Here is a 12813-nt window from a genome sequence, read left to right as displayed (position 1 = left end):
TTATCCGGCTCGGATCCCGCGTTGCTGTGGCTCTGGCGTAGGCCGGTGGCTACAGCTCTGATTCAACCCCTAGCCTGGGAACCTCCATATGCCGCGGGAGCGGCCCAAGAAATAGCAACAACAACAACAACAAAGACAAAAAAATAAATAAATAAATAAATAAATAAATAAATAAATAAAAAAGATCAACACTAAGATTTTAGGATATTTAATTGACTCTGAGGAGTTGTTAAATAGAAGGCCTCAGAAGGTGTGGGCAATAAAAAATTTCCATGATCATAGGAGTCTATAGACATTCCTACAAATCTGCTTTATTAACTCAATTTTCACATCATCTCTCAAATTCTAAATTCTTCTGAAAAGCAATCTGATGAGCCTATGTTTGATCAAATAGTTACCCAATGAACTGAGCTTATCATTGGATTTCAGTATTACCATGACAGCTGTAGACTCATTTCTATTACCCTGTGCATGATTATGGGGAAGGTAATTCCCAAGGAAGGGGGTACCGAACCAAATGTTGTATAAATTTCTGGACATTGTAATGTTTAAAAATTAAATTACAATGTAGACTAAACATTACATTACAATGTACATTGCATTATAATGTAGACTGAAATTTGGAATCTAAGATATGAAAGCTATTCATTGTTTCAATATATGATCCCCAGAATATTTCCATTTGATCTCATCCTGAAAAGGGAAAAAGTTATGAAAAAAAATGAGAACGATTAAGCTTAAGTCTGTATTAAAACACACTTTTCTGAAGAATTTTCATCTTGGCAATCTATCACCTATCAATTTAATCAGTTAAATAACTTTAAAAATCTTAACCTTTTGTAGCTATTTCTGATGCGAATTTATACCCATGTGGCCCTGATGAAACTGAAAGTGGAGGTGACTGTTTTCGTAAGTATCACATTTTATTTTTTAACCATGTATTTATAAACTAATAATTTCAACAGGTATTTTATGTTCTGTGACTTACTTTATGTGTCTAATTATGCTAATATTTGATGATGCTCCAGTCTTGGGGGTATCAAAAAAATCATTTTATCGTGCTTTTAAGAAATAGTCTTGGAATTGGCAAAGCTACAGGGAGTTGGGCATATTTGTATCCTGAAGATGTGTATGTATCTTGGTAGAATCTTCTTATGAGAAAATTTGGTAATATATCTCAACAGTGTTAAAAATTCACATGCATTTGTTTTTAGGAATTTCACTTCTAAATATCTCTCTAGAGAAATATTTAAAGTGTGAGGATACTATGTTTATAATAGCATTTTTCAAATAACATAAAAAAATCAATTGTGCATATCCCGTAACTGCTGCTTGATTCAACGGTTTTGATGTATCCATATTGATAAAATAGTCTCTAAACAATATTAAAATGCAGGAATACATTCTCTGACATTCATGGTATATTGTAGTTACTAAATCAGATTATGGAATACATTATTTTTCTCTTCTAGGAATGACTGCTTTCGTACCAAATAAGTCTTGGGAGATAAACACCAAAAATGTTAATGGTGGTCATAATTTCTCCCCTTCAATCTGTATATTTCATTTTATAATTTAAATTTTTAAAAGTTATTTCAAATATTGACTCCCCCAGTATAACAAATCCCTCTCTATAGATCGTGTGATAAAATTTAAGACATCTACTTAAATTGGGAGCAGAAATTAAAATTATTTAATGAAACATTAGCTTTTTTGTGGGGCCTATTGGTCAAATACACATTGATGACATATGGTGATACACTGAATGAATTAGCAATTTTTTTACATATAATTGACAAAAGTGTTTTTCATAGTGAAATAAACCATAATGACATAAAACAAATCATGATAGATCATATAAAATTTAGATCTATCTAATTAATATGCTTTATCTTGAAAAATACTATTATAATAATCCTCAAAATAAATCATGCTGAGTTGTTTTCCTATGCCCTATTACATTTGTAAATGGATTTTCTAGTCCGTTTCTCTAGTATTCTCTAAGCAAGCTATTATCTTCAAAAAATCTGTTTGATTAGACCCTGTTATAAAAAAATGAAACAATATCTTAATAATAGTAACATTACCCATAAAGTATAATGGTTTGGCTATTCTGAATTATAGGTTTGGATTTTCTTTATCATACACATATATTGTCATAAAATCACTTCTCTCTCTTGAAATAACAATAAATTTAAGCTACTTGTTATGCTATTCAAAGTACTGATGCCATTAATTGGAAAAAATTGCTATACAAATCATACACAATTTGGGAAAGTAACACTTGAATGAAAACATTGAGTCAAAAGTCAACAGATAAAGCTTCAGGATAAAATAGAGAATATATCAATACATTTAGCACATGCTAAATTTAGAATTGACAGTGATAATAATTGTGCTTTTCAAGAAGAAATAATTTATCTATCATTTTTTTCTTTAAGTATATTTTAACAAATGTTCTTTGATCTACATTGTTGTAACCAATGATCAGCTCGCCCAGATTGTTGATTCCAAATGATTAAAAAATTTTTATCTTCATGCATTATTTTCTTTTCAGTCATTTGTTGCCTCTTAGTCCTAATAATCATTTCCATAGATAGTTCCTCCCTGTTTGGAAATAAGTTCAACCTCTTTTCCTTAGTTTAAGAGAAAATTTTTACTCGGATGTATAAGTATACTCGGATGTATAAGTATTAAAAAATCATATATATTCAAAAGTAATCTGTTATTTTCTTCAAATCTAGATATAATGATTTGGCCTAATGTTTAAAACGTTCAGCAAAATATTTATTACTTAGATTAATTTGAAAACAAGTCATTTGTTACTGGGATTTTGTAATTGGATATCTAACAAAATAAGACTTTAAAATATCTGAAAGTACATAAGGTTTGTCCCCCTGACATTTAGACTAAGGTCTCAGAATTTTCCAAAATCTATATGACATAATTGAAAATTATTATTATTATTATTATTATTTTGTCCTTTTAGGGCTGTACCCATGGTTCCCAGGCTAGGGGTGGAATCAGAGCTCTAGCTGCTGGCCTATGCCACAGCCACAGCAACGCAGGATCTGAGCCACAATTGTGACCTACACCACAGCTCAAGCAACATCAGACCTTTATTAACCCATTGGGTGAGGCCAGGGATCAAACCTGCATTCTCATGGAATCTAGTCAGATTGGTTTCCACTGAGCCACGATGGGAACTCTGAAAAATTATTTTATTATTATCATAAAATTACAGTGTATATAATAGAAAAATATTCGTATATTTTAGGACATTTAAAAAATCTTTTAAAATTGATCACTGAGATTTTTTTCTCTTTTCTAAAACATAACGAAGCAAATAAAAAACTCCTTTAGAAACGTTTTAGATCCCTAGATTTAGTCTTGCAAATGCCCAGAGATAAAAATTGTAAAATCCTCCTGAGTTCCCAGAGAAAATTTTAAATTTTTTTAACCTCAAAAAATGAAAAGAATTAGACTAACATTTAATACATTTCACTAACACAGTATAATCACTTCAATTAGCAGCTCTTTCAACCCAATGTAATGATGGATTGAAGTATAAGATAATTTGTAAGAGTAAAATAGTAAGGCATTTGGTTTTGCATTATCATGACTATTTTTCTAACAGGAAATTATAAAGTAGAAAATCTTAATTTTATTTGTTTGTTCGATGTTTTAGAAAAGGCTTGAAAGTACTTTTCTCATAAGAGCTAGACTTTTTAAGATTAGTCATGTTCAGCCTGCTTTAATATAAGCTTGATGAGCTGACAAATTTCTGTTATCAATATTTATTTAATTATGAGTCAAAATAAGAATATACTACTTTGTTGATTGCCAGAGAATATTTTTATAAGTGTAATGTATTTTTCCTTAACGTACACCCCTGAGTTATAGTTTTCATGAGCTTTCCCATAAGTCAGTCTCCACTCTTTAAAGTGCCCACCGACAGATTTTGCATTTTCTCCCACCAGGTCAGCTGACAGCCTCATTGCCCCCACCACCTCCAGGAAGGCCAGAGGTTGTGGTGGAGATGATTGAGTCCAGGCTTTTCTGTAGGTGTACTTTTGATGTTTCCCCTACAAACAACTCAGTGGGATTTCTCATAACTTGGTCTAGACTTTCTTCTCAAGAAATCAAAGAGGAGCTGAAACAAGAGACCACAATTCAGGCATTCTCTCTTTTAGAGCTGGATGGCATAAATCTCAGACTTGGAGACAGGGTATGTTTAAGAACAGTTGGGTTGTCTTTACTTTTCATAAATATGTTCATTTTCAAAATGGATTTTTTAATATATTCTAAAATTAGTTTTTGTCTCTGGAAGAGATAGCACAACTTTTCTTTTTTCTTTTTCTTTTTTTTTTGGCAATTATTCCAACTCCAGTGACAACTGGATAAGTCAATAATCTTAATGACTTTATATGAGTATTTGCTTTTAGAAATTCACTGATTACTATTAATGAACCCTTATGAATTTATATATCTTTCTGGTTTTAAATGATATATTTTTATTATAGAAAGGTGTTTTTATTTTTTCAACAATAATAACAATTATTATCTACTCATAAATATATTTTGATTACAAAGTCTACAACCACTTTGATTTATGTTGAGGTTTGGGTAATTAATATTTTGTAATGACAGAACTTTTCTCAATTTTCTTTTTTAATTTTTTTAATTAAAGAATAGTTATGTACAATGTTGTGCCAATTTCTGCTGCATATCAAAATGACCCAGTCATACATATATACATATTCCCTTTCTTATGTTCTCTTCCATCATGGTCTATTGCAATAGACTGGAAATAGTTCCCTCTGCTATACAGTAGGACCTCATTGCTTATCCATTCTAATTTTCAGTCAACTTCTTAAGTTATTTAGTTTTATATTATATCTTATTTAAAATCCCTCAAAAATTAAAATTAAGTAATTAAATATAATAATTTACAAATATTTCCTCCATAATTGTGTTGCTGAATGATCATTTGTTAACTGTACTCATAGATATTTTGCAGTGCTTCCATCTTTTTCTTGGAGAAGCCACATGTACAAAGTTTAGCCATCGAAAGCCAAGAATTTTTTGCAGGCATTAAGGTATGTAGCAATGGGGGTCTATTTGAAGGATGATTCATCTGGAACTGTTTTCCATATTGTGATCTGTGGATGCTAGTTCCAGGACCTCATCACAGACTGAAGGTTGAGACCTAAGAATCTGTATTTTTGAAAAACAATCCAAATAATTCTAGTGCCAATTAAATTTGAAGGCCTGTTAATGAACTAAAGTTGAAATATGCTTGCATTTTTTTTCAGAAATAGCTTGAATTAGAATAAAGCACAAATTATATCCCCATATATTCATCATTTAACTAAAAGTTAGAATGTCGAAATTTATCATGCATTTTGGAAGACAGGTACCAGATCAAGCACTGGAGCCTCTGGCTAGTGCATAATTGGCCCAGAGATTTGGGCTTTCTGAACAGCAAAAACTGAACTAACTAAATAAGGCAGTATCTATGGTCACTGCTGGTAGCACTGCCACCCAAGAACTGCTGAGCTATTCTAGTGGATGAGTAGTCGTGACAGGGAATCCAGCAGTGATGGAAGGAGGGAAGGCAGTATTAGTAGGCAAGCACTGTGCGCCCTCTGAGGTCTAGGCTACGGGACTGGAGTTTGACCTGATCTCATCTCTAGTTCAAGGACAAGATGGGAAAATCGATAGATTGTGAGAATAAGACTTAAACCAGGACAAAGCCTATTTCTGGATAAAGTCCATTTATACATAGTAGAGAGCAAGGAAATTAAAGAGGAGCTTGTACTCCTCAGAATAGCATAAAACCCAGTGGGAAGGGAGGGGAAGCAGAGCTCAGACTCTGAGAACACAGAACCTTTGCATCTATATTGGTAAAAAACCTCGCAGACAATAGGGCCAGTGTCCAGTCCGCAGGTTCTATTTCTGATCAGGCTATAGGGCGACTATTCAGAGTCAATTCTTTTGAGAGCCAGCTGAGAACCAAAACTGTATAAAAACTCCTGGCTTCAAAAAAGGATTGACTGTGAACTAGGGTAAGAGCAGTCCTGTATTTCAATACTCAGTAAATCCAACTATAGAAAGCAGAGGCTGAGAACTAAGCTGAAGATTGAGATATATGTTGTGACAATAGTATTTTGATTTCTGTATTAAAATATTTAGATTTCTAATTATATTAGGGATGATAATAATCCCTAAGAATAATATAATTTTCTATTGGTGTGTCAGTAAACGTTAGCAAACAAATGAAAGAATGTAGGAATCTTTCTGTCTCCTCTATTCACCAGTGCCCAGCACAAAGCAGAATCCAGCCAGACTGCTTAACACATGTTACTGAACCAAACTGTGCCTAAACTCAGAGCATCATAGTGACTCCCTGTATTCTTCTCTACACTGCTGATGTTTTCAATCGATCTTGTTTAATTCAACAATTCTAGTGCTTAAGTTATTACTACCAGTTCACTCAGCAGAATATGGGCTATTGAGGGAAAATGCCCTTTCATAATCATTATATCCTAGAAATAAATTCTATTTTCACCTTACTTCTCTGCATATTTTCTTATACCAGTTACAGCCTGAACTGAGCACTATATCAGAAGATGGGAAAGAATACCAGTTGAGGATAGAGAGTACAGTTCCTATTGTTTGTCCTGAATTCAGTGAGCTTGATCAGGAGTGCAAAATCTCATTAAAACTGACAACTGTTGATGAAGGTAAATCCATTTAATTTTATTATTATATTTTGAATGATAACTAATGCTTTTTTTCATTCCAGAAAGTCACTGGAATGTACTCATATACTTAATAAGGTTCCATGTTTACATCAAATTACAGCCCAGTCATATAAATAATACTGGGCCAAATTTATGATTGTCAAAGCAATCTATGTTGCAATCAACATTTACCACTCCTGGGCTCAAAGCACAAATTAGAAAAAAAAAAGACAATAATGAACAATCTCCTCTTCATTTTCTTTCTTCTCCTTTTCTTCCTCTTCCATCTCCCTTTTTTAACCTCCTCCTCTTCATTATTCTTATACATTCTTAAAATCTTTATGATTTTCCATATCCTCCCTAATGGGGGAGGTGTGATAAGTTATACCAAAAGTTCCAGCTCATGCAACATGAGTGTCTTAATGCAAGCTTCATGCTTCACTCCCTAATATAAGCTTGTGTTTGAGATCTTCTGTTTTAAAATTCTTCCATTTAAGTTACTTATTGTATAGATTGAATGATACATGACCACATATATATCTTCTGTCACAGCCACATAGAGAGCTGAAATTCTGCCACAAAACAAAATAGACTACTAGAGGACAACCCACGTAGAACAGCAATTGGGTTGTTGGGTTCTTTCCCCCTAAGCCTCTGATGTAGAGACCAAGCACATAAAAGATATATAAATTAAAATCACCTCAGAGAGATTATGATTCTGTTCACATACTTTTTCACCATAAGCTATTACACTTTACTTAGTAAATACACCAAATACCATATATCTAGTCTTCGTGTCTGTATTATACCTAAGTCAGAGAAACCAAAAGATAAAATGCTAGGTGAAAGAGAGTGTCATGGGAATGACTCATCCAGAAAAAGAGAGGACTATGGAAGGAGAGAGGAATCGAGAGGCCGTCCCAACATACCTGACAGTCACAAACTTAGGTAACAACCAGCTTTCAGGAGGACCATGAGAAACACTTTATTCTGAAATACAACCAGGAATATGAAATTAAACCCTCTCTCTCAGGCTGTCTGACACAATTCTACTTCAACTATTTGTATACTACGCAAATTTTATTACAGTTTATGGGGGAGTATAGGAAGAGGAAGATGTTATTGACATTTTCCAAAATCACGTTAAGGCAAAAATTTCCTTCCAAATATACTTTAAACTGCATTTGCATACACTCAATTCTTTCAACAAGACAAGCATTACTATAATATAAAAACAGCCTAAATATATTCCTACATTTTAGAAGTTTGCATGTTCTTATTATCTGTCGATTAAAAATGATTTCCTTTTATTTTTCTGGAGAAAAATTTCTGGATTTCGCTGATATTCTTCATCTTATCTTTTTTAAGTATATTTTTATTATGTCTCTACTTTTATAGAGAACAAGTTGGTGTCTCCAAGTGTATTTCTACAAAGGCAAGGCTCTTTTTCACAGTCTTAAAGGGAACAGAATTTGGCCCTCACTCTATAGACCAGGGGAAATTATGTCAGGGGTAATATCTAAGCCAGATGTGTTTCATATTCACCTTAGGGAGCTGGTTAAGGGTTTGGATGTTTCTGTTGCTTGTTATGTGTGTGGGAAAACTATATATTTCTAGGAAAAAAATGCATGAAGAGAAAATTTTTTTAGGAATTTTGAATCTATGCAGTACTCCTATGTTATATCTGAGAAGAAAGTTTTTAATGACTTCTGTCCTCCTCTTTGATCTCAGATGGACTTTGTATTTATTAATTGGATGTGACAGCAAACTTCTTTTGTAGCCAGGTTTTTGAGGATCTATCCTTTTTGGGAGTTCCCATCTTGGCTCAGTGGTAATGAACCCAGTTAATACCCATGAGGACACGGGTTCGATCCCCGATCTCACTCAGTGGGTTAAGGATCTGGCATTGCTGTGAGCTGTGGTACAGAGCATTGCTGTGAACTGTGGGGTGGGTCACAGACACAGTTTGGATCTGGTGCTGCTGTATATGCAGGCTGGCAGCTGCAGCTCTGATTAGACCCTTAGCCTAAGAACTTCCATATGCCAAGGGTGAGGCCCTAAAAGAAAAAAAAAATACCCTTTTTGTTTAGTTATACAAATCCCTAGAATTCCTTCCTTTTCTTTTGTTACCATTTTCCTTCCAAATTATTTTTTTTGCATGTTCTTTGTTCCATAGGCATCTCAAGGTTCTGAATATATCTGGACATTTTGGAGGTGAAAGTGTTGAGGATTTATTATTGGTGTGAAATACCTTAATTTGTTTTGATTTTTCCATTTTTTAAAATGATGAACTCTGTACCAGTAATCATTGCCGTCACTCAAAAATGGATGGAACATGAGTTTAAGCCCTAAACATATCTGGACCCAAGGAAGAAAAAATTGCATTGTTTCTTAGTCTTACAATTATAATTATTTTATATAGAAACAAAGATTTTATATTGCTTCTGAATTTTATTCAGGTGCATATGAATTTATAACCTATAAAACAGTCAAATGTATGTGACTTAGGCTGATTAATTATTTGTAAAGATTACATAGAGTTAAATAACTTTGGCTTATTTACACAAAATTATAATCATATTTTTAAGGTAAGAAAAAATAATTTAAGAATAATAATTCAATCTTCTGTGTTAATCAACTTATTTACATGCTTTGGTTGGTAGGTTATCTTAGGAAATTCTTCTGTGTATTTTTTTCATTAAAACAGGTAAAGAAAAGCGAGGCTTGAATTTGGCACTGTCTTCCTGTCACGTGGACCTTCACCAGACTTCACCCTGTGCCAATGGAACATGCAGCCATGCTTTTGTGTACTACACTGCTATAACAGATTTTTCTCAAGATGGAAACAGAGTCACAAATATTATAGTAGAACCTATAGCTAATGAGGATTTCCTGTGGAACAACTACATTCCAGACAGTATCCAGGTTAACAAATTACAAAAAATACCTTTATAAATGAAGCTTTTAAAAAGATATGTATCACTATATCTTGTAAACTTTTCATTTCAAAATCATTGAACAAGCTACTTCAATTTTTAACTGATTCCAGTTTCAATAACTATGATATAAACAGTAGTTAATTAAAATTCATTGAAAGTGATAGGAAATTTATTGTGTATCACTAAATAACAATGAATGATAATAATACTGAAAATGTCTTTGCTTTTAAGATCAGAGTAAAGGATGTCCCAACTGCTTACTGCTATTCATTTACCGACCCACATATAATTACCTTTGATGGCAGGTAATTTCCTGAAAATTTTTTCCTTTAGTAGTTTTTCTCTTGGATTCTGTTGTTTTGTTTAAATATAATAATATTTTAGTTCTTAGTCCTATTCCCTGAAAAATTAGAAAGGAAGGCATGTATAGACATCTCTGGTTTATTTCAAAATACTCATTTATTTGTGTGGAATATTTTTGCCCCAAAATCTAGTTCTTAAGTTGTGAAGCTGAATTTTGTATAAATGAGGATTCCTAAAAATACTAATATTTAAGCTTGATGTCCATTTATTTTATTTATAGTAATTATTAAATTATCTACTCTAGAGATAGGTCCTGTACTGTATTTCTACATGATACTGAAATAATCTTTAAGATTTAGGCAGAACATTAAAACTAACACAATTATTATAAAAACTAATCAATTCTAGTTCATTGCAAGGATACTCAGGAGAAAAACTATCACAGCCATCAAGAATACCTGAATATCTTCCTTTGGAACTTAAAATAAGCAAAATATCAAAAAAATATAAGCTACCTTGCTATTAATATCTGCATAAAAGGATTTAAACTCAGTTATACAGTTCTAGGGAATGCATGGTTTTAAGTCATCTCTAAAGAAATAATAAACACCTCATTGTTGAGTCATAATTTTCTTCATGATACAAGGTAATTTCTTCTTTAAAAGAATTATAATGTGATCATTGTCAGTAAAATTATTCAATATCAGTGATTATATGTAGAACTCTCCAATAACAAATGAAACTCCAACAAAATTTGAAAAAGTATTGAAAAGTTATGGAAACTAATCCCACATACAAGAATCCACTATGCTTATAATTAAAAGCTTAGAAGTTTTAGTAGAAAAACTTCAAGAAAGCTTTATGGTGATTAATTTAATTTGTTAGATTCAACAAGATTAACTGTGTAACAACTAAGTGACAGTACACATTCTCAGTACTAGAGGTATGGCAGTAAACAAAACAAACATTCCCTAGCATCATGGAGCTTATTCTATTTGTACAGGTGGAAAGAAATATACACAATTAATAAATAAAAAGTATAGTGTATCTGAGGAAATAGGTGCTATGAAGAAAACTAAAGCAGTGTTAGAAAGAAAAGGCTGAAGGGATTGAACGAACTGATGAAATAGAAGGACAGAGTAGTGAGGGAGATTTAGGTGTTTATAACGACTTTGTTTAATTCAGTACTCTAGAAATAATTTCTTGTGACATAGAAAGCTATTAGAATATAGATTTTTCATTCTTGAATCAAAATATATTGAATGCATATACATAAATTTAATACACACTTTTGGTTTGTAACATATTGTCATATTTTATACCAATTCTTAATGCAGTTGACTTCTGTTAATGATAGGATGTATGATAACTTCAAGACTGGAACATTTGTGCTTTATAAGAGCATGTCACGTGACTTTGAAGTCCATGTACGTCAGTGGGACTGTGGAAGCCTTCACTATCCTGTGTCATGTAACTGCGGCTTTGTTGCCAAAGAAGAAGGTGACGTAGTTACTTTCGATATGTGCAGTGGTCAGCTGCATGAATCACAGCCATATTTATTTGTAAAGAGTCAAGATGTAACCAGCAATATCAAGATAAGTGAATCTTACTTAGGAAGAAAAGTCACAGTATGTATGATTTTTTACTATTAAAAGTATTTTTTCTTTTTAGATTTTGGATTCAAATATAAACTTTTCATCTCTATTAAGTTAGGAACCATTTGTCAACATTAGCTTTTTCAAGAAAATAGCCTTTTAATGAACACTGATCTTAGAAGGAATATCTACGCTTAATCACATATTAATAGGCACAACATAGTTAACACTGTTAAATCTAAAGTGCCGTCTTTTAAAATTTCAGTATTATATAACTTAGTGGTTTATTCATAAAAATATTTTTGACAATGCTTAAAATGTGGTATACTAGGCAGACATGAAATATATAATTAATAATAAATATTCAGAAATATCTAGCCCATTTTTTGAAATGAATAGAGATAGTTCTGCCTCAGGAATAATATGGTAGATACATGGAAGAGATTATAAAATCAAGAAACAGATACAAAATTATATATTAATTAATATTTTAAAATAATACTTAATATCTGTGAGCTAATTATTTGTATAAGGTCATCTTCCTTTCACCTTCCAAAAAAGTAAATACTATGTGAAATTTAAATTTAAATGAAAGTAGTAGAAAATGTATGCAAATGTTTTTATAGCACTGAAATGAATGAGAATTTTTAATATAACATTATATATTTGAATTCCATCATAAAAAACCAAGATGCAGATCAAAAATTGGGAAAATATTTGCTACATATAAAACATACAGTTAATATAAAAACTTGTACATTACTAATATATAGTTAGCCCTCCAGTTAAGATGAGCAAATGATATAAATAAGCAATGCAAAATAAATAAAACTGATAAATATGTCCAAATGTAGAAATAACCAACAAAAATATGAAAATCTCAACCTCATTAGTTAGCAAAGAAACATAGATCAAATTCCTCTCATACAATATTGACAAAAGTAGACAAAGTAGTGATAGTCTTTCCAGAGGACACACATATTTTTCATGTATAATAAATTGAAACTATGCATGTCATTTTTTTAAAAAAATTACTTTTGGAAATTTATCATGATAAAATTAAGGATGTGAGTAACTCTATAATGTTCACTGTATTTCTTCTAGAGGGAAAAATTATGATTAGTCAGTGATGAACAAAATTGTTTAACCAAAACCCTAAATATACTGATGTCACATAATAGAACACCTTGTGGCCATGAAAATTTTGGAATAAATGTATATTGATTGACA

The 12813-nt window shown here is 31.9% G+C and overlaps 1 protein-coding gene across 1 annotated transcript in view; it reads left to right on the top strand.

The window, feature by feature from the left end:
- The window catches only part of VWDE (von Willebrand factor D and EGF domains), a 60979-nt gene that overhangs the window by 10286 nt on the left and 37880 nt on the right, over nt 1–12813 (top strand). Inside the window, exons 4-10 of the mRNA XM_047754391.1 lie at nt 844–909; nt 3981–4228; nt 5010–5099; nt 6602–6746; nt 9454–9671; nt 9917–9990; nt 11346–11616. Of these exons, the coding sequence (XP_047610347.1) occupies nt 844–909; nt 3981–4228; nt 5010–5099; nt 6602–6746; nt 9454–9671; nt 9917–9990; nt 11346–11616 (1112 nt within the window). The remainder of the gene's footprint in view (nt 1–843; nt 910–3980; nt 4229–5009; nt 5100–6601; nt 6747–9453; nt 9672–9916; nt 9991–11345; nt 11617–12813) is intronic.

The sequence above is a fragment of the Phacochoerus africanus genome, chromosome 11, assembly GCF_016906955.1.
Source record: "Phacochoerus africanus isolate WHEZ1 chromosome 11, ROS_Pafr_v1, whole genome shotgun sequence".
Taxonomy (NCBI): Eukaryota; Metazoa; Chordata; class Mammalia; order Artiodactyla; family Suidae; genus Phacochoerus; species Phacochoerus africanus.
This window is presented reverse-complemented; position numbering and strand designations above follow the sequence as displayed.